The sequence below is a fragment of the Polypterus senegalus genome, chromosome 7 (genome assembly GCF_016835505.1).
Source record: "Polypterus senegalus isolate Bchr_013 chromosome 7, ASM1683550v1, whole genome shotgun sequence".
Lineage (NCBI taxonomy): Eukaryota > Metazoa > Chordata > Cladistia > Polypteriformes > Polypteridae > Polypterus > Polypterus senegalus.
The window spans coordinates 60360470-60386212 of record NC_053160.1 but is presented as its reverse complement, the minus strand read 5'-3'; the positions used below and the strand labels follow the sequence as shown (position 1 = coordinate 60386212).

Sequence of the window (25743 nt, the reverse complement as noted above, 5' to 3'; positions counted from 1 at the left end):
TTCTACATATTATAGTCAGTCGTGAAAACTTTTGAGCAACAAATATTATGTTTTAGTACTGACTGTGCCCATTTTTTCAGAAATGAAAAACAAAACGTAAGTGGTAACAAAGTAGGGTTTAAATTCCTAGTGCAATGCCAGTCCTCATATCCCATTTTAATACCAGCAGATGCATGATTAAGGTGAGCCCTGAATCAGCCATCTGAATGTGGCACTATGTCTAGAATTACTTGGCATATATTGTTTTTGACAATAGCAAGTCATTAGAAACCAGTGGAAGCATTAAAACTTTATGTATGAATGTATCATGTTTTGCCATCAGACATTGATTCTTTGCAAAGGTATCAAAATCTGACAGGGTGTTGCCATTTGAATTAACATGTGCAGAACAGCACAGTGTCTCTGTACTTTATGTTGCACACTATAACAGACAATGACCTAGCACAACTATTGACAGGTTGTAAGAAAATGGACCAATGTTAGTTTTGGGGTCTTTAACCCTCTGGGGTACACAGTTGTACTGCCACTAGACTTTGGATTTTCCATTTTTCTTAATTCTGTAGGTAATGATGAATGATTTTGTATACTGGTTATGTAATTAAATCTATGCCACTTAGTTCTTCTCTTTTGTATATGTGGCATGTTATGATTGGATCACTAATGAGCATTCCATGGAACTAGAAAAAAACCAAAAAAAAAACAAACACAAAATACAAGGCACACCTCTCCTCCACCCTAACCACAACCCCATCATCCATCATGACCACAGTTTGATTGAAAGTGTCTATCTGTGACTTGGACGACAACTGGGTTGGAATTGCTGGATTGTAGTGAATAGTGATATTTTTTCCTTTATTTTTTTTTTTTTTTTACTCTAGCCAGAAAGCTGTTTTATTAGGGGTTGTCTTTTTTTTATTTTCTTAAATTCGTGTCTATGCATTTGCAATTAACAACACAATAGGCAAATATAGTACATCAATATGGTGGGTGTGATTTACTTGGGTCATTTATTACTGTTACGTATATGTATGTATATTAAATGTATGTGTATATAACACTTATGTACAATGTAGAATATAAATCAAGGGGTGGGGATGTAGGCTATCTTCTGCACCTTTTTTCATTAAATGTAAAAGTAACACAACATACTTAAAACCACTTAATCCAATTAAAAGTGTTAATTTAATGTAATCACCAGCTACACCAGCTAAATGTTAACACACACATAATATTTTGAAACAAAATAACTCTCAACTAGATGATCCACATTATATGGGAAAAACATGTAGTGGGTATCCAGATACAAAAATGCATAGATTGAAAGTCAGGTTCCAGACTTTCAGTGTTTTGGAGGGTATCCAAATTGGTCATTTCTATCACAGTGCAGTTACATCTTTAATAAACATTAACAATCACTCTGCCACAAATGGGCTCCTGAGCAGCTCTTATTATAGGTGACTCTCCCAGTAAGCTGGCCTGTGGCCTCCAGATTAAGAGTTGAGTATCTTGTGATGGGCAGTGGAGGGGTTTGGGTGCATACCTTCTTTACAACACTAAAAAACAATGGTGGAGGTTTTATAGTTTTCCTTTATCAAGCCTTGTTAGCCATATGTGAGTTTAGCAACCACACAAATTGCTTGCTACTTGCCCTGAATGGCTGTAGTATTTCAGTTTTTTCATTCCAGTCGATCTGATGATCTGTGGTGAAACTCCATTTCAGATCTAACCAAAAAAATGCTTTCCAGTAAGGTGGGTTGGATTTATCTTGCCAGGTTCTTTTAAATATTGGAATGATTAATCAAGGAGTAGAACTAGACAAGAAGTTCCATCACACGAAAAACCTGTGGTCTTTGCATCCTTCCAAGGTTCAAATTTGCCACCAAATAATCTAGGTAATCATGAACATAAATTACAGTTTCCAGGAGCCACCATGGTGTACATGATAAGATTGCTTATAACATTAGACAGCATTAGCATGCTCATATGCACCTGATACACATTAATAATTTTCTATAATATAGGTATTAGAAGTGAAATATTTTTTTTTCTGAAGACAGCCCTTCTGTGTTTCATTTAAACAAAGCTGGTTACAAGATATTATCAAAAGTAAAAAAAAAAATGTCTGGTATGATTTTTCTTGATTTCAGTCTTTCTAACGACAATGGGTGGTGTTTTTCAAAGAATAAAGAGATTCATACCTTCTTCATGCCCAAAGTGCTTAAATATACAGTATGCTGTATATATACACTATAATAGTACATTCTTTAGTATGTATGTATGTATGTATGTATGTAATATGTAATTTGCTGGCTATATTTGTGTATTTGTATAATACATATACTATTTATAGCATGGAATAATTTGTAATTTTAAAGTGTTTGGTCCATTTTTTCATGCCTTGTTAGAGATCTCTTTCATTTTTGCAGTACTAACCTGGAATTTAACTTGAAGATGCCTGGAAAATTTTAGACACGCCAATTTTTCATGTGCATACCAGTGCAATATGGTGTACCTTTTGAGCCCTAGACTTTGACAGTTGTCCTGACGTACACAAGTAAACAATGTCTCCAACCCAAGCCGTGCAGGTCATGTTTGTCACCTCATAAGTAGCCTGCTCCATCCATGTTGACCAAACCCATGGAGACCAGTGACTCTGATTTAATGGACCACTTTCAATGTTGGCTCTCAATTGACTTTCCTCTCCTGAGATTTTTCTCTGCTCTCTGGTGACTTGCTCAGTATTCACTTCCAGCTCATTAAATTCTTGGCCAATTTATTTGATCTCCACTGCATGTGCCAAGTGCAAAGAAGTCTATGACATGAGACTAGTGTGTGGTTCATTCGAAGTGCTATTCATTGAAGCATATTTATTTTCAGTCTCCACACTCCATAGTAACTGAACCAAAATCTGTTGGCAAAATGTAATTAAAATGATTCAGTTAATTAATTTTGCGTCACTGTGAGTGCAGTGCACCTAAATAAAAATACCCATTGAACAGTGTGCATTCATAAACAAAATAATTTAGATGTGATCTATTTTGACATCTGCAGGAATGCGTTTATTTAACAGAGAAAGTTAAAATATCAGTTTCCACAGGGTATCTGAGGCAGTGTCGGCATGTGAGCAGTGCCATTCCCTTTGTATTGCTCCCCTTTGATGATTTGTCTCATATAAACTTTAAAGAAGGCAATTTGGGTGTAATTTCTATGTCTTGTCTCTTACCTTAGCTTAACGTTACCTAAGATCTAAGTGACTTCTTTGCTGAATGTCTCTTTATCCTCCCACAAGAAGCACATGCTATGCTTGAGATAAAAGCTATGCATTTGGAAAGAGCTGAATGGCATTACTGAAGAATCGGCTGCCAACCAGTCCAGCAGTGCAAGCCGCAAAGTATATCTTACAATAATTGCATTGCATAAGTTGTTGTGAACACTTAAAAGCATCTTTGCTGCTTCCAGGTTTTAGTGTCATGCAGGGTATGTACTGGATAACAAATGAACATTTTATATTAGACACAGTTAGCTGATGCATATGCATGTTGCCACCGTCGATGGCTCAATTGTTACTCCTGTCATCTTCCACAGTTTTGCCCTCTATTGCTGCTTTAGTGGCTGGTAGGATGTGTCTTGCAAAGTTATAAACAAATAGATGCACACCTTGAAACCAATAGAGGTTTGAAATTATGTGTTGACACCATCTGTACAATTTATACTTAACTACCTGGTTAGGAAATATAGCATTTTAAAATCCAACAGGTATTGTAGTATATCATGCAGTACTTCCCACCAATTTAGCAATGTATAGGTTAATACCAAAACTTTACAAATGTAGATGATAAGCACTTTGAGCTACATTTTTTTTGTATGAAAATGTGCTATATAAATAAATGTTGATTGATTGATTGATTGAGATGACTTTGGCATGTCTTGTCTGTTTAAGCCAAGATTGACTCAAGCCCTGTCCACACTACTACATTTTTGTTTAAAAACACAGGCATTAGTCTCCGGTTTTTGCCTTCCATCCACACTACCTCAGTTATGGGGACATTTAAAAACATTCTTCAGAGCTGTATATTTCTGAAAACACAGCCTCGGCATAGTAATGTGGGCAGGCAAAGATGCAGATTTTTGTAAATGCGTACTCTTAGTTGCACTCTCATTGGTTCATGCTTATTATGTCACCATTCCCTGATTGGATCCTGCTCATTACAACATCTCATTCCCTGATTGGCCATCCTTCACATAAGAAAAGCATATTCCAACATAGCAGGCATAGAAGAATTACTTTCCATGACGCATGTTGTGTTGCTTACCTTACTGACGTGCTGAATGCTCATTCTTGAGCTTAAGGCAAATAATTTGCCAGTTGTTACTGTTTTGCAATAAATTGTGTGGCTGGCAGTGTTACCACCCCTTAAATGATTACTCTGCAAATGTTTACATCATAGGTGTTTTCAATCATTTTACTATGGACTGAGATTCTTTAGTAATTGATATGGAAATATTAGTATAGACAGAGATCATTTTTGTTTAAAAATGTGTTTTTTAAATGAAAATGTAGTACTGTAGATCTAGCTTTATTCTTCTGCAAGTTATAAAAGTAAAATTTCTTTTGCAGTAGAGAATAGTGTGTAGTTCAAAGGTTGGAATTTAGAATTTCCTCTTCTTAGTTTGTTACACATAGTAGGCTACAATGGATTAAGACAACTTAGGGTGACTGGCCCCAAACTTACTTTAAACCAGATTTAAGTCTGATGTTCGGGACGTAAGGTGCACTCAGGGAAACAAAATCTGCTTTGGAATTTGATAGTTGTGGAACTACCGCAATGTATGCTGAGAAGGTATGGGCTACAGCATGCTAATGCCGTGCAGGTGAAGGCAAAATACACAAATGCAGAATAGCCTATGTAAAGTTTAGCTTAGCTACAATTTGCCAAGTATATGGTGGACAGTCAATGGTTTTATATTCTATATTGAGCACTATATCGGGGCATGTTTTAAACTGCCTCCTTCCGGATGACTGCAAATGCAACTCCAGCATGTTTTTTTGATCTTTAACCACTTGTATTTAATTCATTAGCTGGCTTGGTTTGTATGAAAAATAGAAGTAGTTAACATTTTTAAGCATTTGATGGCTAAGAGATGACTTAACATTGCCTTAACATCATCAACATCCTGGTACAAGTATCACTGCCAAAGATGGCCATGCTGGATACTTAACATTACAAAGAGATGTAGAGTACTATGTCTATGGTTATTGTGTGTTTTGATTCCCAAGAACACAGAAGCAGGTGTTTGGAAGACATGGTCTAAATATTCCAACTGCATATTACTCAATTGCTGGGAGCATAATTGCTGTTTTAGGAAAAGCAAGATCTATAAGTTAGAAGCACAATACTCTGAATCACACGTCCAGGGAGAAACCAAAGACAATCATTTGAATAATCATCTTCTACAGGTGTTCAAAATAATAATTAGCACAGTGGTTTTTTTTTTTCTTTCTTTCAAAAATACTACTGAAGTTCTAACCTCATAAGCAAATAATAGTTAGGTGGGGAATGACAGGACAGACTATGCCAGGCCGGAGTCCTTGATTGGCCAAAACTACTACTATTGAAATGGAGGCAGACTTAACCTGAATTGAAAAGGAACAGAATGTGTGACATACTGTACCTGTGTGGCAAGAAAGACCGAAAGAAAGAGAGAGTTAAATGGGAGGGATTACAACGTGGCACCTTCCTTTCTTATCAGGCTGCACACACATGAAAGGATACATCTAGAGGGCCCAAAGAATGGCAGGAACAGGACAACCCTTTATTTTGGATTTTTATTATCTACTGTAAAAAAAGAAAAAAATATTTTGTACTTTGTGTCTTTAGATTTGTTTGTCGTCTGACACAATTCTTGGTCAGCCCCCATTCATAAAAGCCTAAGTTAGTGTCTGAAATTTCTTGCCGGCACTTAAGTAAAATATAGCAGAATGATAAGTACAGTATATTATTATTATTAAATAATAGGGATTCATATGCAGTGAGCTCTGGCACTGTGAAAAGCTCCAAGTGAATTCTCTGATCCTCCTCTTACTTTCCCTTGGTGACTTGCAGAACTGCAACACACACACTCTTTAGAACCCGATGATCTTTAACGGATTGCTGTGTGCCTGACTGGAATGAGGTGACGGTACAGCCAATGACTTTTTGAATGTAACTTTGCTGCCTATAAATCTGAGATGATGTGCTGTGTGAAGTGGAAAATATGTTTTTAATAAGTGTTCGTCTTTCTTTTTAAAATTCCAGTTTGCACTAGTTTTAATTTGCAATAAAAAAGGATTCTGTGCTTTTTCCACCGACACATGTGTTCCTATTCAGGCAAAAAAAAAAAACTACACTAGGCAGATAATCAGAAATGCAGCTATGGCCAATAGCTACTCTGTCTTTGTTGTATATATCACCTTCTCCTGTGATTGCCCTAAAGTAGTTTAAATGTAACATAAATATTCTATATTTAGAGCCTACATACAGTATGGTAAGAATTCACAATAGAGTTCACAATGCAACAGAAATGAGATGTATTCCTGTCTCATTGTTGCTTCCAATTCAGTTTATTTCTATATAGCACCTTTCTCAGTGAATATTTGTTGAGCTGTCCACACTAAACTTAAAATAAACTATGTTTTAGGCAAATTTGCCACATTATAAGCTTGTGAGGGTAGCATGGCAGTAAAGTAGTTGGAACTGTTACTTCACAGCCCCAAAGGTTTGGTTTGTATCTCAGTCTGGTGACTATCTATGTGGGGTTTATATAGTTTTTCCCATCTGCTCTGATATTTTTCCAGGTATTCTGGTTACCTTCCTGCATCCATTGTTTGGCCAATTGGTGACTTGCATCAGTTTCCTTTTACATCTGCAAGACAAGCAAGGTAGTTTTTGGTTGATGTCTCTAAACTTCTTCTTTATGAACATGTCCTACAATGGGCCTTCCTGGGATCGTTTCCTGTTAGTGTCGGCATAAGCTTTGGCTCCGTTCACCTTGTCTAAATGGCTGGATGGATGTTGGTGGATTATGTCTATAAACATCCTTTTTAACAATGCTAAAACCACTTTTTCCTGTATAACATTAGACATTTTGCCATTATTTGTGACACCCACTGCACTACACACCTACCCTCTGACAGCTCTAAACCTAGTGTGCTGTACGTAGTATACTGTATACAAACAACTGCACATTGTAGCATTGACATTTCACTTTACAGTAGGTCTATTTATGCTGGAAGGAGCAGATATTTTGAGGTTAGTAACTGCCATGCCATCATACCCATAACAGAATCGGCTCTTTTACTGTATGCTTAATCCAAACTGGCTTGTATAGCATTTTCATAGTAGTCGCCACTTAAAGGAATTCATATGTCTGGTTGCTCTAGCGCCTTCATTTCCTTCCAGTCCCATTACCACTTACCAGATTTATATTGTATATAAATATATACAATATATTATATTATATAGAAATATAGCCTAGACTTTTAGGTTTATTGATACTTAACTGTTTTTTATCTGTAATTTTACACTTGGATATGTTGAGTGTGTTTGTTTGGATTTTTTTTTTTTTTACTTTATATAAGCTTTTGAAATCTCTGAGTTAAAAGAAAATGGCACACAGACAATATACACACTTGCACATATTGTAAGAAACAATCTAAACTAATTTACCAAACATGTTTTTAAGTATACTTTCCATTTAAGCATTAACATCTGCAGCAAAACTGGCTGGGTATGATAATGGGACACATGTGAATCATTGGGAGCCCACTGTCTAACAGTTAACATTTGGATAAAGATCCTATTAGTATCCTTACGTCTGCTGGGATTTCTGTTTTGTGCTTCGTTTCTGGCTTTGTTTTGTAGGAGACCTGCTTTAATTGCAGTGGTTGCAGAAAACAAAATGGGAAACCAGTGATGAAAGAAGCGTCTGCTCAATAACGCAGCTGGCATTACACAGAATTTGCATTTCAGTGCTAAAGGCATTTGAATATTTTTCTCATGTAAAACATACAAGTCCAGCAAGACCCAAATTAAACTTTTTCTTTGCACCCTCAGTAATCTTATACTTTTTTTTCTCTTTTACTTAAGGGTTTCACCTCAGCGGCACAGTGACGGAACCAGCTTCCCAGTCGGAACCGGAAATTGTCTGCAACGTTGCGATCAGCTTTGACCGCTGCAAGATTACCTCGGTGACCTGTAGCTGTGGAAACAAGGACATCTTTTACTGTGCACATGTTGTGGCTCTGTCATTATACAGAATCCGCAAGCCTGATCAGGTCAAACTGCATCTTCCCATTTCAGAGACCCTCTTTCAAATGAACAGAGACCAACTACAGAAATTTGTACAGTATTTAATCACAGTGCACCACACGGAGGTCCTGCCAACTGCCCAGAAACTAGCAGATGAAATTCTTTCCCAGAACTCTGAGATCAATCAAGTCCATGGTAAGTGTGCTGAGATGATTAAACAACAGACAACCTCAGAAAATTTTAGGTACATCTGTCTTACTACCTTTTTATAGGTTCCATCATTTTCTGTTTCCTTTTCCATATTTACCTTTAATAATTTTTATTTAAGCGGTTGCAGTGTGCCCAAGATATTGGCAAACACTTATTTACTTTTATAGCATTTGCTTTATTCATGTAGCCATTTAAACATTTCATCTTTCTGTCAGAAAACTATACATAAGGGAAAGTAGTTTGTGAATCTTTCAGAATTTTCTGGGTTTCTGCATGAATTTGTAAAATGCAATCTGACCGTCTAAGTAATGAAACAGATTAAGAATAAATAGAACACATAAAACTGTATGTAGTCTTGCTTTTTATTGAAGATGTTTAAATATTCAAGGTCAAGGGTGGATGAAGAAATTATGTGAACCTCTAGGAAAGAGAGTAATATAAGTTAATAAGATAACAGTCACCTTAAAAAAATGAATGCTGGTTTCTTGCACAAGTTTTAGGAAGAGTTGTTGAAAGCTGGAAAGGCTCTCAAAAGAATTTTTAAGGATGTGGGCTTCCACCCTTCCCCAAGTATTTGGTGCACTTACAGAGAAAATTCAGTCCCAAAAGTAACAGCACTCAAGCAGCAGGTCCAAATTGAAATATGTTTTAAAAACAGTGGCAGTCATGTAGAACATATTATATAAATAAAAATAGTTTTTCATAAAAATGTTTATTTTCCTATGTATGGAAACTTATGGCCCACCCTGTCAAGTTTAATGTGTGTTCTAACAGTGTGTTCTAGTCTATGCATCATAAAATTTAACAAATATTGTTAATATAATTATCTCTTGTTCTGGCAGCACATCGGGGCTTGGTTACTGCTTTGTGTCTGATGTGGCACACTGTTCCAAGCCCCTACTACCATGAATTGGATGAAGCAGCTTTAATAATGTGTAGATGGATGGATGGACATTTCTAATTCTATAATGGATGATGCATTTAGTAGTAGGAAAACTTTAAAACAATACAAACAACAAAATTGTTGAGGCTGAATTTTTATCAAACTGTACATAAATTGTAAGTCCTAGCAATAAGTTAAGGGATGGCTTTACTTTTTTAGAGGGTACCGGTGTAAGGCAGGCAGATAAATGAACTGATTAATAAATACATAATTATGCCATACAAGATATGACATTTGAACACATCAAATACATGTAATTCAATAATGAAAAGATATAATAGTAATAATAATAATCTACTACTTTTGTCTCCTCCCATTAGGGGTTGCCACAGTAGATCATCTTCTTCCATATCTTCCTGTCCCCTGCATCTTGCTCTGTTACACCTATCACCTGCATGTCCTCTCTCACCACATCCTTCCTTGAACATCTTGGCTCTTTCCATACTTGATCCAGGAGTGTTTTTTTCTCTGGGTATGAATACTGCTAAAATTTGTGTTGGCCTTTTACTGAAAACCCACTGAGTAACTTTTGGAAATCCTCTTCCTTTAATATAATTTTGCACAGCCTTCCCGCAGTATGAGTCAGTGGGTTATCTAGTTCCAGTACACAGTAGTGACAGTCTGCTACATGACTGGCTAGAACCTTGATGGGCGGTGTATGGTGTCATGATCTTGGTATATCTTCGCTTACTGTTTGTTTCACCATCTCCTGGGTGTGCTGTTTTATTGTTTTGCTTGTGCCCTTGGATTGCAAATTTGTAACTAGTCTAAGGTCCTCTGAAGACCTCCCATTACAGAACTGGGCTGGGGTAGGGTGAAGATTTGTCCACCCCATTTTTAGTGTTAATCTTGGCAAAAACGTATTGTTGTTGTTCTTGTTACTTTATCTAGTTTAATTTCATTTTCAATTAAAGAATCACAAAAAGGTTTATCCATTGCTACGTAAAGGCAGTGCATTGAAAAAATAATAAGAAGACATTTAACACCTGAAAATGGGATGTCGGATGAAGCAACTCAAATGAAAGTAAAATTACAAAAAAAAAAAAAATAATAATAATTCTGACTCAGGAACTAAAATTAATGCGTTATTTCTAATTGAATGTGGGTACAGTATATCAAATGCTGAACGCTCTAGTTAATCGGATTAAAAAACTGACAACATGTAATGGATGGTGCTCTTTAACACTAAAAGATTTGAGCCATTACTGTGTTAATGAGATATTTCCTATTTGTTTGTAATTGGGTTGATCTAGATTTGCCAATATAGATTTTATTGATGAATTTGCTTGCTCAGATATAAATAAGCATTTTTTTCCTTTGTACTTTCTGTGAAGTTTACTTTTTTGTGATATGCATTATCTTCTTGATTTTTATTACTTTTTATTGGTCTTACTATTGCCATTTGCAGAGACCTTGGGTTTTAGAAGGGCGCTATATAAATACATTAAAATAATACATATATATATATATATATATATATATATATATACTGTATATACACACTACCCGTCCCCTGCGGCTTTGCCTGCATAGTAGTGAAACAGGACAAACTTTAAAAATCAATAAAGAAACAGGTATTGCTAGCTAAGCGGAGGCAAAGTCTGCTCAAAAACATGGCAAGAGATAGAGTGATTCGAACGGAGGCTGGCGTGTGAGTGAGAAGGACCCCGCCTGGCTCCTCACTCTTGACTCCTGACATCATGATTTCCCCTCCCCTCTGCCCCCAGCCTCTTTCTCAGATTAGTGTGAATATATCGCTCCTGCACAAGAACTATGATTCTTAGCGAGATGAGAGAAGTCGCAATATCAAGCAGAATGTTCAAGCAAATTCCAGAAAAAAACTCTATTTAACCTGTTGAGTAGTTCTCTTGTTCGCTAGTTAAGCGGATGTAAGATGCACCCCGAGGCTGAAGCCTGAGAGAGGAGGGACCCACACCCCACACCTCGGCCCTCCACGTGTCTCTCGAATTTGCGCAAATAAATTGGTACCACAAGCAAACTATTATACTTAGCACGATGACAGCGGTCGCAAAACTAACCACAATGTTGAGGCAAATTATTGAAAAAAACTATCTAAATCCGTTAAGTAGTTCTTTCGTTATAGTAGCAGTATTACAGTTTTTCTTAAATGCTAAAACACATTTCACAAACGTTTCCTCCATGTTCCCCAATGTCTAAACACAACACCCTTTTCTAAAGCTACATAAACACAACCACACCTTCTCACTTCAAAACTCAAACTTTCATACCAAAAGAGCAGCTCGAAGCTTTCAATAATGTAAGCACTATACACATCATTACACACTACAGCAAAACAATTGAAAACACAATGCTAAATTTGTGAGAAGGTTCTTTGTTTCATAATTGCCAATGCATATTTTTAGAAACTTTACAGTAACGGATCTTCTTGGATCTCTGCAGAGGATTAGGCATTTAGATTTGTGAGTTTCATATGAAGAGTATACTGTAAATCTATAGAACATTCTGCATGTACACTATTGTAACACAACTCAATGCAAAAACAGAATCTATTGCACACAACAGTACTCTTGAAAACATGATCAGGGTGTGAAGTTTTTTTATTTACTTTATTCACACCACACACACACCACAATCACTGTGCGGCATCATGTCGCTGAGCTGCATCGGGCCCCATCACCTCATCCACATCGCAGGCTATATTGTCTCTTGCCAGGCACCGCGGGAAAAACGCCCTGGAATGGCGAATCCATCCTTGGAAGGCCTCCACTGGGATGTCCACACAGGCCAGCTCCATTGCCCTTAGGAGGTTCTCTCTAGTGTATGGTTGTCTGTCATAAACCTTCCATCTCTACGATGAGAAGAACTCCTCTATAGGGTTCAGGAAAGGGGAGTGGGGTGGCAGACAGACGTTTAAAAAGTGGTTACTGTTGGTGGTGAACCACTCTCTGATTTGGTTTGTTCTGTGGAAGCGGACATTGTCCCAAATGATCACATAAATGTGATGTGCGGGCCCAGGATGGTGGTGTTGGTGGTCCAGGAGGATGTCTTTTAGCTCCTCTAGGAAGGTGAGGAGACGTTGGGTGTTTTAAGACCCAAGGACAGCATGCCGGTGGACAAGCCCCTCTGAACCCATGGCCGCACAAAGAGTAATATTACCCCCCCGTTGGCCAGGAACCTCAGTGATGGCTCTTTGGCCAATGATGTTACGGCCTCTTTGCCTTCGTTTCTGCAGGTTGAAGCCAGCCTCATCCAGGAAGAGGTACTCATGAGGTCTGGCCATCGCGTCCAACTGTAATATCCTCTGTGAAAATATGAAAGTGCACAGGTGTTCAGAACAACAGTCAATCAGGTAGCACAGTATTGTCCACTAACTGTACTGTGAGGGGAACCCTATAGACCTGTTTCATCCGCATCTTTTGGCGCCGGAGAACTCGGCCTATTGTGGCCAAGTTGACATTATCGGCAATGACTTTGTCTCTGATCTTCTGGAGTCTGATGAGGTTGTTCTCATGAACCATATCCACAATGAGGGTTTCTTGTGCCGCTGTAAATATGGCAACCCTCCCACCTCTATGTGGCATTCTTTCAACTCTAAAGAAAGAAAGGTGTTGTCAATTGACATGTTTTACAATAACAACTGATTTGAAACCAATAGACTACTTTCACAGGCTTGTAAAACTGTATTGTGACAAAGAAAGCAATAGAGTACAATACCTGTTGTGTTGTCTGAATGCCCTGATAATGGTGGCCACGGTGAACCTACTCAGGTTTGGACGGACTCTTAGTCCTGCTTCAGCCATTGTCATGCCATGGACAATGACATGGTCGATGACTGTTGCTCGCATCTCGTCCGTAATGATGGTGCTAGGTTGTTTTGCTCTCCCTCCTGGACCTTCTCCTCTCCCTTGTTGGCCTCCTCCTCTTCCTCGTTGGCCTGCTCCTCTTCCTCCTCTGATTTGAACTCCTCTTCCTCCTCTAATTTGAACTCCTCTTCCTCGTTGGTCTGCTCCTCTTCCTGCTCTGATTTGAACTCTTCTTCCTCGTTGGCCTGCTCCTCTTCTTCCATGGCCAGCTCTTCTCCCTCCTCTGACTCGAATTCCTCTTCCCCTGACTCTGCCTTCATCCATTGTGTTTGTTTGGAATCTTCAGCAAACTGTGCACTCTGAACTTGCTTATATACATGTGGTCACATCATTAGCAACAAGTGTCTTCAATTTTGAGTCGTTGTGTGTAATGAATGATGCCAGGTGTGTTCATTGTGTTCAAATATTGTTGACTGTGGCAAGCATGTTGCATCACATGAGCTTGTGTTTTAGCAAGGAAAAATGTGTTTAGATTTATGAGAACGGAGGATTATGTTTTGTGAATTATGCCTTCATGTGAAATGTGTTTATGATATTGGAAAATGATGGCTAGATTTAGTAAATGTGTTTAGACAACTGGTCATTTGGTTTAGAGGATTGGCTTTTGTGTTTTAGCATTTGAGAAAAACTGTAATAATAGTATTGTCCTCTGGTAAATCAGACACTTCCTGTAGAAGTACTGAGGTACATTCCAACTGCATATATTTTGATTTTCATTCATATTTTGTTTTAATGTTCGCAATAACTGTTTCTAACTTCTTTTGTCAGCTAATGAAATTCACTTGGCTTTATTTCACAATGCATCTGAAAATCCACTTACTCAAGAAATGTAAGTTTTCTAAAGTGTCTAGCTACTCCTCTAAATTTTATTTCAGTGTATTCGTGAGTAAAACAAACCTTAGACATACATGTTGGGAAACAAGTATCTGTCTGAAACATACACATCTGTTTGAAAATTGCATAATATTTTACACTGAATATTCTCAGTTTAGGTCATGGTGAGTCACTTGTGTCTACCTGTTTTCTCACCAAATGAGTATGTAAACTATAAATTCTTCATCCAGTCATACATCCTTCCAAAACCCGCTTTTCCATTAATGGTTAACAGAGAGCCACAGCTCATACTACTAGTATTGGGCACAAAGCAGGAACAGGCTTTTTATCTCTGGCCTCAATAATGTGCACACCATCTCCTGAACTAATAATGAGCTAATTTAGAGTTGCCAATTAAACTGACATGCCCATCATCAGGATGCAGAAGGAAATAGGAATACTCAGGGAAAACACAGATAAAGAGAAAAGTGCAAACATCTCACAGTGGGGTCTGGAGCGGTGAGGCAGCGACATGAATAATCTGTCAATGTGCCCACTTGCATAATCCAATTGATTAAAATAGCAATCACTTTAATTTGGTCTTTAAAAACAGTCCTCCCGCTTCAATATGATACAACAGGTAAGACAAAGCATTAATTGGCATGTACGCTAACTAGGTACCTGTGGACAAGCCTCTGTTGCACCTGTGTAGTACTGATGAACACCCGTGAACTTGAGTAAGTTGTCTTATATAATGCAAGTGAAAAACCAACACCCATTTTGGATCCATCTTTAGAAGCCAGTAGGCAACTTTGTAACCTGATGTGCCTGTTTCTTCTGCCAGTTACCTCCATGAGTCTAATAACAGTCAGTCAGCTTGCAGAGTGGTTTTTCATCATCAGGATTAGTATACCATGTATCACTTACTCATTAATATTACTATCTCTTATGCAAATGCGACAAAAACACCATGACTTGCTTTTACTTTTATTGACATTAATGTAAAGATTTTTTTGTTTTTCTGTAAGTGTTGTAATCATCACTTGGATAGCATTGAGACTTGCTTTATAGGAGGGGTATTCAAAAAGGTTTGAGCCTGACCCTGCATATAACCCTGTTATTGCATGGTGCTGATTCTGCATTGTTAAAATTGTTAAGTGTCTATCTAGTTTATGGTTTATAGTGGTATGCTTCTTCCTCCATAACCTAATTCCAAAACTGGATTCTAAAATAGACACAAACAATTATTAAGTTAGTGGATCACTAATGCTAAAGAATAATGCACCTTTTATAAATTTCGTTGTTGCAAAGTTAAGACATGGGCTATAGAATTCCGTTATGGTAGAATGTCTCTGTAAGTTGGATCCAAGGTCTGGCCAGCCTTCAGCTCTAACAGCAGTAGAAAATAGTGCCGTGAATTTTTATGAAGAATTAAATAGTGATGGTGTGTGAGACAGGAGACATTTTGATTAGCTATGGGTCGGTTCAACTTGTTGTTCAATTAAAACATGAAGAAGATTGGTGCATTCTTCAGTGTGCAGACTCCTGAAGGGAAGTATCACCACATGTAAGGTTCCAAAGAGACTCTTGAGTTATTGAACATTTCTAAATGTCATCAGCTCAAGGTTCAAGCCAATCACGGTAAGACCATATACATATTTTTTTTAGGATGTTGATAGTATCATTCTTACTAATGACGCATCTCAAAAGGCCTATATAATCAGTCAATATTATAGTGATTTGAATAGGCAATTTGGTAGTCAATCTGTAAACATCAGCAATGAAAGTGTTTCGGCCATCTCAGTTCTGCTTCATGATAATGCCCCCACTCACTCACTATAGGTTACGAAGGCTGCCCTGCAAAACTGTTTATTTAAAGAGATGCTACCACCATGCTGTTTTCCACACACTGTGTGACGGTCACCTATTGTGTAGGATGTCTTACCTTAGTGATGAAGACATCAAGTCGGCTGTTTAAGAAAAGTTTTATTTAAGTGGCATTTTCAGGCTTGTGAACATTATAAGAAGTATATTGTTTATTGGTTTACATTGGAAAAATGAAGCTAGTTTGGTTATACTCAGGCTCAGTTTTTTTGATCACCCCTTCTACATTTAAGTAGTCTAAATTAAAGTAGTTTCCTTACTCCACATTAGTTGCTTTTAAATTATTCAGTCATTCCAGGCTTACAATATATGTAGAATACTGCAAACTGGAGCCTTTGAAACATTGTGCCGAGTTTTAATGTAGTTGTTAGAATGTGCTACAGATTTATTTCTTCTGCAACTGATGCACAAAACCAGACACGCTAAGTCAGGAAATCATAATTCATTTTTTAATGAGGGTTACATATAACATGTCCCATCATTTTCTTTTTGAATATACTAGGAGTACAATGGGATAATTTTGTTCCCTTAAAATTGCTTTGGAACCAAGAGCTGGCTGTGTTTGCTTAAGATGTCCTGCTGTCTTTTTGTAGTACTACATATTAGGAAGATCTCAAAGTTATGAATATATAAACCAAGCATTTCAGAAAAGAAAACTATCTAGTCATTTGCCACTTGTCAGTTTTTCTGAAAATGGTCAACCAAACACTGATGCCTTCCACATAGCTTGGAAATCTTTAAGCCTAGAAAACACATTTTTTAAGAGTAGTGGCCAGAATGGCAGATAACATACCTTAACATTCTCAAATCCATCTAATCCAGTGCCTCTCAATAACTGGAATTCAATTTTTTAGGTCCATGCGGAAAAAATCTGGTCCAGATGATGATTGAGCTTATGCCATTTAAAAAGTGCAAGATCTGTTTTAAAAAATAAAAAAAAGTTATTGTTTGACTTTGCTCCAGGTTTGTAGCTCCCTGTACTGCACCATACCCTGGATGTTTAATTTCAACACCCCCTGCAACAGGCTGGCTCCTTGACATGAATAAAGGGGCTCTGGTTTTTATAACCATGCCTTTGAGCAACAACTGCTGTCACCAGAAATGTGCTGCTCCCTACACCACATCTGTGCCTTCTGTGTCCAAGCACTGACTCAGCCATTGAACATCAAAGACACAGTTAAGTCAAACAAATATGGGAAACATTCACCCATTTTGATTTTTTTTTAAAGAAAAACAATTTAGCATCCACTTAGAATTAACAGTGTGGCAAAGCTCAAATGAGCACCTTATTGTTTCAAAACCCATATGGTATCAAGTCTGCAGGAACACTGCTGCTTTCTTTTGTGCTACACTATTCTGGAAGTGGAAGGCTAATTAGCACCGCATTTTCATCTGATTTACTGAGCACTTATTCCATGAGGCTTGCTTCAGCTCAGGCTAAGAGGTTCTGTCTTGTTTCATTTATACTTTCTACATAAAAATGGTTAATTTTTTTAGCTGAAAAAAAAAACAGGCAACTTATTTGGCAAGAATACTGAGAAATGCTTCTCACCAGCTGCTTAAAAAATAAAAAAAACACAACACTCTGAACTGTATTGCTGAAATTATGGCAACTTGGATCTAATTACAAGACTGTAGTTTTGCTTTCTTATTTTTTTGCATATGTTACCAATTTTTATCAGTTCAGGTTGGCGCTCTTCCTCCATGACCCTGAACTGGAATAAGCAGGTTTGAAAATGAATAGACAGTTCAAGATATTTACGACTGTGTAGCTGCACTGAGATTTGCTGTAATTTATGCCAAAGCTTTAGGAGATGTGTTATTACACATTTAGATCTTTATTTTGTTTTGTGACCTGTTAATTCCTGTCATTGAAAAGCCATTGGCAAGTGGCATGATGACACAATGGGTATTGTTGCTGCCTTAAAGTTTAGTATTTTTCAAGCCAAAGTTACTTCTATACAAACATGGTATATATGCATTAGCCATGCGATATTGTGTTCTAAAGTTAATCATTTTGTTATACATATTGTGGTGCTTTACAATAGAGGCGCATGGGGCATCGCTTAAAACTAAAAGCCTAGAGACTTACAGATGAAGCAGCAAAAATTTGAATACAGGGTGGTCCAGATCTAATTATGCAGATCCAGATCGCCTGGATGATTTTGATTTATGCGGGGACGATTCCATTTCGTTTCAAAGATGATTCTTCATGTCATCAGTTCGTACACTTCTCGATGGTCGGGGATTTTTCGAGTGATTTTCTATGTAATAAACTTAATAAGTTATAGCATAATGAAAATTGCATAATTAGATCTAGACCACCCTATATAAGAAAAGATTGCCTTCCGTGTTTTTAATGCGTGTTTGTGACAGCAAAAGGGATCTGGAAATAATCATTTTGTCGCATTTTCCTGGTACTGTTTTTCTTGTGGTAAGAATAAATTTTCTATTCGCTTACGTAAATACGGAAGTACATCAAAACAAAACCAACCATATGGCACAAAATATTTACTGTAATTTGGTCATTCAGTCACACCCCAGCGGGGGAAACATTATTGTGGAAGAAGACAAACACTGAGATGATGTGCTTACATGTCTTCTTTTAAAATTTCTGAAACTATTGGTTCTCTTTTGTTACAAAATGACACATATAAACTATTTTACAAAGTGTGTGTAACCACAAGACACAGCTTGATATGCAACAACTATCTTGGATGCTTTGGGCAAGTTTTTAAGCCTTTATTTTTCTGTGGTACTCTATGCACCAATTGCCTTTATTGTAAAGTGCCAGTGAGGTCAAGGTGTTTTTTTTAAATTTAAATGCTTAACTTTAGAAAACAATCTCGCATGGTAAATGCATATACAGTACACCATGTTTGTGAAGAAATAACTTCAACCTGAAAAATACCAAACTTATCCTTTAAGGGAGCAATAGTAACCACTGTATCACCATGCCATCCACTAATGATCCTTCAGCATAGAAATGAATGGATGAATGGCACAAAAAAAAAACAAAGATCTAAATGTGTAATAGCACATCTCCTGAAGCTTTGGCATAAATTACTACAAAACCCAGTGTAACTACACAATTATAAATATCTTGAACTGTCTATTAATTTTCAAACCTAATTATCTTTTAAGCCTATAAAACATTGAACAACTTTTCCAGCAATTTTAAATTTACATTTAAATTTTAATTTTACATAATCTTTTTGAGTCTGAGGCAGTCAGCAGCGCACCCCTGTTAAGCCGATCACCTGATGTGACATAGCCAATGACTCACTGTGCAGCTAGACAATGACTGGCTACAATAAAATAAGACAGGTTATATTTTGTCTTAAGTTATTGGGGCTGCTCTGTATGCAGGAGAGCTGACAACCAATGAATGCTCAGCTTGAAGTATGATGCATAGAATGCAGTGATGAGGAATAAGAAATGCTGTGGGTGTTCTGAACCTCACAAACAGATGAGAAGCTTGTCTTTCTGATGTCTCATGTTTTACATACCATAACAGAATAGAAAAAAAATAAAGGGCTGAAATTGCTGCTGAACGTACTACAACTGTTACCCTTTGTTAAGTGCTGGCTCTGTCAGGCAGCAAGCTATTGGCTATCAGATAAAAGGGAGAGCACACCTGGAGGATGCGTGTTTGGTCAGGCTAATGCCTAATTAATTGTTGGAGGAGTTATCTTCTTAGTAATGGTGCCCCTTTTCTCATTTGGTCCACTTTGGCCCTGAACCTTTAAATCCCATTTCATGCTTCCCTGAAATACTGAAACACAACACGCTACTGTGTGATATTCTGCACTGAATGAAACTAGTGCTTTCTATATGTAAATTATACATCTTCAATGAGTCAGCACTATTTTATTCACTTTTCCAGTCAACATGATTAAAGGATGATTTATTGTATATAAAATAAACAGGAAAGGATCACACAACCCAGGGAGCTACAGTGCATGAATATTTAATTTTCAGCTTTTTGCTTACAAATTATCACACAGTTTTAAAAATCAGAATTACTGGAAGCACATGGAGCGAAGAATTTTTGAAAATAAAGTGACATCTGTCAGAGAGGGATACATTTAAAGTCCATGTTCTAAAAACCTTTTGCAGCTATGCTTATAAACAGAGCCATCCATCTTATATATATATATCTATATATATCTATATATATATATATATATATATATATATATATATATATATATATATATATATATATATATATATATATATCGATATAGATAGAGTTAGAGATAGAGATATATAGATATATAGATATACAGATATACAGATATACAGATATACAGATATAGATAGATATATATAGATATATAGATATATAGATATATATATATATATATATATATATATATATATATATATATATATATATATATGTGTGTGGAAGTGTGTGTGTGTCTGTCTGTCTGTCTGGCCCGGGGTAAGAGCTCCACCTCCAAGGAAACAAACTCACTTAGCCACTAATACACAAGCGAGGCAAGCACATTGGCAAAATGAAACCTCCGAAGAAAGAGTCACTTGCTTAGTTGCTAATACAGAAGCAAGGCGAGCACATTGGGTATCCCATTTACTTTGCCTCCCGCCACTAATACACAAGCAAGGCGAGCATGTCGGCAAAACAAAACCTCTTAGGAGAGAGATGCCCAGAGTAGTTCCCTTCAATTACCTGACATCTCTATATTTCAATTTTTTTCTAACAATTTCAATAGTTTCTAGGATCCCGGGCTTTTTATGCATGGGCTTACACAGCTAATATTTTACAAAATGCTTAAAAAGGTACATCAATTTCAGCTAAAAAAGGCAAATTACAACCTTGTTTGCAGTGTTAATGTAGAAAACACTTGAGGAGGTAGAGCTAGGTTTCATCAGCATACATCTGCAAAGACCTCAAATAGTCTCAGATTAATTCCATTCTTGATGGCAAGGTGGTGCATTGGGTAGAACTGTTAACTCATGGATCCTGCATTCTGGCTTTTAATTCTTTGTCTGTGGTGTTTTTACCTCTGGGTAGTCTGGTTTTTCTAGCAACGTCTCCAAAGATGTGCAGGTAAGATTAACTGAAAAAATCAAAATCAGCTTTTATTTGTGGGTGTGAGTAGGTCCTGTGAACAATGGGGTCACACTGTATTGGGCTACTTCCTTTCTTTTGAACAACTTTTTTCAATTGAATAATAGGAATCAATTTGCAAGCAAGAAGGAATCAATTCAGTAGAGCTCAGTGGGAGTGCTAAAGCTCATGCGTGATGCCGTCATCCTGTTTCATTTAGATGTTTAAAGTGTATGTGCAAGTACTGACCATCTGATTAATTGTCTCATTCAGTTCACTTATAAATCTTTAGTAGTCAGAATTAAATCGTTATTGGCAAAGAACAACTTTGTCATTTATCATTCTCTCATTCATCATACACATTTATATTAGAATGGTGTATTTGTCTGTTCTGTACAACTTATTATTGGAGTTTGTTATAAACCGAACATATAAACATAATATTAAACTAATATATTTATGTCCCTTTGTACTTTCAAGAAATTATTCAGGTAAAACTGAACCTTATAAAAATATTATTCTGATTTCTAACAATTATTTGCTTTCAGTTTTATTTTAGTGCACACTTTTTACCGCTTATTGAAAGCAATGAACATGCATCATTAACTAATTAAAGTTTGAATCATTAACTGAGGACAGGTCATACAATTCTTGTTCAAATATGATTGTTGAACTTGCTGTCTTATTTTAATTTTGCATTTTCACTATATTTTCAAGCTTTGATTTCTGAATGAGTCACACAATTCTCATTCATTTGATTCACAAATTGAATCGCTGAATCATTACCTGAGAATGAGTCACACAATTCTTGTTCAAATAAGATTGTTGAATTTGCAATCTTATTTTAATTATGCATTTTCACTGTATTGTCATGCTTTATGCTTTCAGCAATTCCAATATTATATAGTATGAATTACCTGCATGTTTAATAAATACTTCAATAAATATAAAAAAACATATTAGAATTAAATAAATAAATAATTTGCAATTCATTCATGGTGACAAGAGAAAGCTTTTTTGTTTTTTATTATGGATGAATCAAATAGATGAATTCACTTAATTTGATAGTTTGCAAGTATCAAATCAATTAAGTGAATCAAAATGCCTATCATTAACCTACAAAAATCTGTTCAATAAGACATGTAGGTTACGTTTTTGGAAATTTTTAATCTTCTTTTTATAAGGGAGAGTAGTTATGTGTGAGTCTATTGCAGTGGACTGTTCTCTGACTTATGGTGATCCGGTTGTGAATAAACCAAGCATGTAAACACATTAGATGGAATAATGCTTTTCTAGGTAGATGGATTAATGAATTTCTCTGTTCATGTTTCCATATTACGTTTTGTGATGATATTACACTGGCTTTTTTCAAATTATATTTGTGGTAATAAATGGATGTGCATGTAATAAAAAATAAACTGAATTGCTTAGAATACATATGTACGCTCTCACACACATTTACATATGCATGTTTGTTCACAAATTACTATTTTATGGCGTGAAAGAAGAGTTTTTGGCTTTAGTGAGAATATATTTGGTGGTAAGAGTGTACCTTAAAACAACTGGTATCTATCCATCTATCCATCTATCCATCCATCCATCCATCCTTGCTTGCCAGACAGGCCCACCCATTGACTAAGGCGATTTCTAAGAATATTCTGGAATGGTTTCAAATGCGGCACTCAGATCTGAGAGGATGAGGACAGATAGACGACCAAGTCATTTACTACTTTAATGAGTGCAGTTTCTGTACTGTGATTTATTAAAGAGTATAGCTACCCCTGAAAGTTTGTGTACAGACCCTGTGATTGACTGACACCCTGTCAGGGCTATTTTGAGTCTTGTGCTCAGTGCTTTCAGGATATGCTGCTGCACCCCTGAATTGGGTTGAGTAGGTTTGAGAAGGTTATGTTGTAATATGTTAGAACATAGCCTACTTAAGCATTTTACATGTCACTGTGGCCATCAGGTGCAACATTTTCTCAGTATGACATGGAAGCCACCACTTTTGCTTTCTGTGTATTTAAGGCCAGAGTGAAGTTTTATTTTTGATTTACTCTTATTGTTTTGGAAAAAGCAACCATACAGCACCAGAGTACTGGTTTGTTTATACATGGAAACATGAGGTTACTAGGGTCTTGTAGTTTGATCTTTGCACCTATGCCATCTGTCCCTCTTTGTTTTATGTGCATTGTGGGTTTAGTTTAATGAGCCTGACTGGACTGACTTTAATTTTTATGATTAAAAAAATGGTTACATAAAAGAATTCAATTCTGGGTGAAGGCAAGTCAGTGATCAGTGTATAATGTTATTTTAAAGATACTCGGACAGCTTATTTTTTCAGACAGTGATAGTGCTATTTTAATTTTATGATAATAATTTCAAAATTTTAAAAAATATCAACTACTCTTTGCTGAAGCATGGCCTTTATGTAAAAGTAAATGGTAAAACAATAACCAATAATTGCAGCACACCTGTTCTGTTGAAAATAAATCATGCAACAAAGTATCTTAATACAAAACAACATAATATCAAGACTGAACGGGCTATGTGGTGATGAACATTTTTGAAAAAAACTAACATCTAGGATTGATGGCTCTTATGGAAAATAAAAGTTTGACTGTAGGCTCTCCCTGGAAGAAATAGTAACAAACTGAATTTGTCCAGTTTAGTATCCAAGACTGAGGTAAAGGTGGCTGTCTGTGGTGAATCTGCAGTCTTTAGCTGGTGACAGATCTCGTCATCTTTTGTTAGACCCTAAAGTAATAACTTTTTCATCTATTTTCTTTTGTGACTACTTTCTTTTCAGATTCCATACCGATCAAAAATATAAAATATACTCTAGTGTACATTCAAGTGTACACAAAATCTGAAGGCTGAGCGGCTGTGTATATATGGTGTTCCATCTGCTCTGTTTATTCTGTATATATTCTGTCTGTATCATCTCTGCTTTTTAAAGCCGTTTTTCATCTCGCCTTCATCACTATTATTTCTGCTCCTTTGACGTTTTATGGCCCTCCATTCATACGGCTAATGTAGCTGATTAGAGGTTGAAGTTCACCTCAAGCTTGTACAGCCAGTTCTCCATCGTCCCCTCTGTCCAAGCTGCCTTCTGCCAAATGGCAGTATTATTTGAATTACAGAGTTACTGTATGTAAAATTGAAGGACAAAGCCTCAACCTACTGTAGTATTCCAATTTCCAATTAAAACAGGGTTTCTTCATTGTTTTAATGTAAAGAAAGTGAGAAATTTTGTACTCTGTATATATTGCTGTTCTGTTTCAGAAACCATAAATGTTTTTTGCTCATTTGGAATTAAATAAAACAGGAGGACAGCTGTTATATAGAAAATCTGATATTTTAACAGTGAGAAAGATTGATTTTTATGTACAATTATTATTTTTTTATAACAGCTAACAATAGCTTTTTTGACCTGCATCTTTAATCTCAGAGTTTAGTAAACATTTTTTGTCTGATACTTTTTAAACTCTGAAACAATGTACACACAGATTGAAATTATTCATTTACCAGCCATGGTACAGGTAACAGTATAATTAAAAAAAAATTCCTATCTCTTTCTCTATGTGTATCTCCAGTGCCTTTCCTCTTTATCCGCATGTGTGTCTAAACCTCACTTTGCCATCGCTCCTTCTTTCCTGCAAGGGCTGCTTATTTTCGAGTCATCACCTCCAGTTCAGTTTTATACTTTCGACCTTTGAAGGCAACTCTCTCACTTGTGCGCCTTCACTCTTCCTCATGCATCTTTGCCTCAGAAAAGCCAAACTGACCAATCAGATTGCTCTGAGGGACTGGACACATAGACCTTAGTGTTTTATTATATTGTAGATAACATAAGTATTCTTATTCAGAAGATGTTTGTCTTGTAGTGTTGTTATAGCTCTCGTCTGGGATAATACTGTTGATGACCTGTAATCAGTCATGAAAGTCTGTTGTTATTGTGCAAGGCAGCTTACAAATGTAGAAGAATCAAACTGAGCCTGATACTAACAGCAACCTCTTTATGCACTTTTTTTTTTTGTACAGTCTGCATTTCGGATATAAAAGTGACATGTGTATTTATTTATAAAGTGCTGATGTACTAGTGTGGTACAGTAGTACACATAATGCCTCATAGCTCTGGGATCCTGGGGTCAGTTCTTGCCCAGGCCACTGTCTCTGCATTGAGTTTTAAAATTTTGTCCAGGTACTCCAAATTCCTTTCACAGTTCAATTGCACATTTATTGCTAATACCTCAAAGAGATGTCTGCCTGAATTAAAAAATTCTTTAGGGTGGCATTTTGGTTTGATTAGATTTCCCCAAAATTGCTTTTCTATGCTGTTATGATTTGTCTCCTCCTGCCGGTAATGAGGAATGACATTATCATTTTTGAATTTAAAATAAAAATGCACAGTATATGAAAGCTTTCAATCGGCACACACACTGTTTTGTTTGTTTTTTTTTTTTTGGTTTGTCCAGGAAGATTGTTGGCATGAAATATGCCTCGGTATTGTTGGTGATGCAGAAAATAAGCAAATGAATGAGCGCTTCTGAGTGTACCTTGAGCTGAATTAGCATTCTTTTAAGTTTGTTTCATCATTGTTTCAGCATACATCCAATGGCCATCTCATGATCCTGAATGTAAAAAGGCAAAATTAGCTGTCCTGATAGTAATCTGATTCAA

At 36.5% G+C, this 25743-nt stretch overlaps 1 protein-coding gene across 1 annotated transcript in view; it reads left to right on the top strand.

Annotated features, from left to right (window-relative positions):
- zswim6 (zinc finger, SWIM-type containing 6) overlaps positions 1-25743 on the top strand; it is a 225317-nt gene that overhangs the window by 123253 nt on the left and 76321 nt on the right. The window contains exon 2 of the mRNA XM_039758708.1: positions 8127-8483. Coding sequence (XP_039614642.1) covers positions 8127-8483 — 357 coding nt within the window. The remainder of the gene's footprint in view (positions 1-8126; positions 8484-25743) is intronic.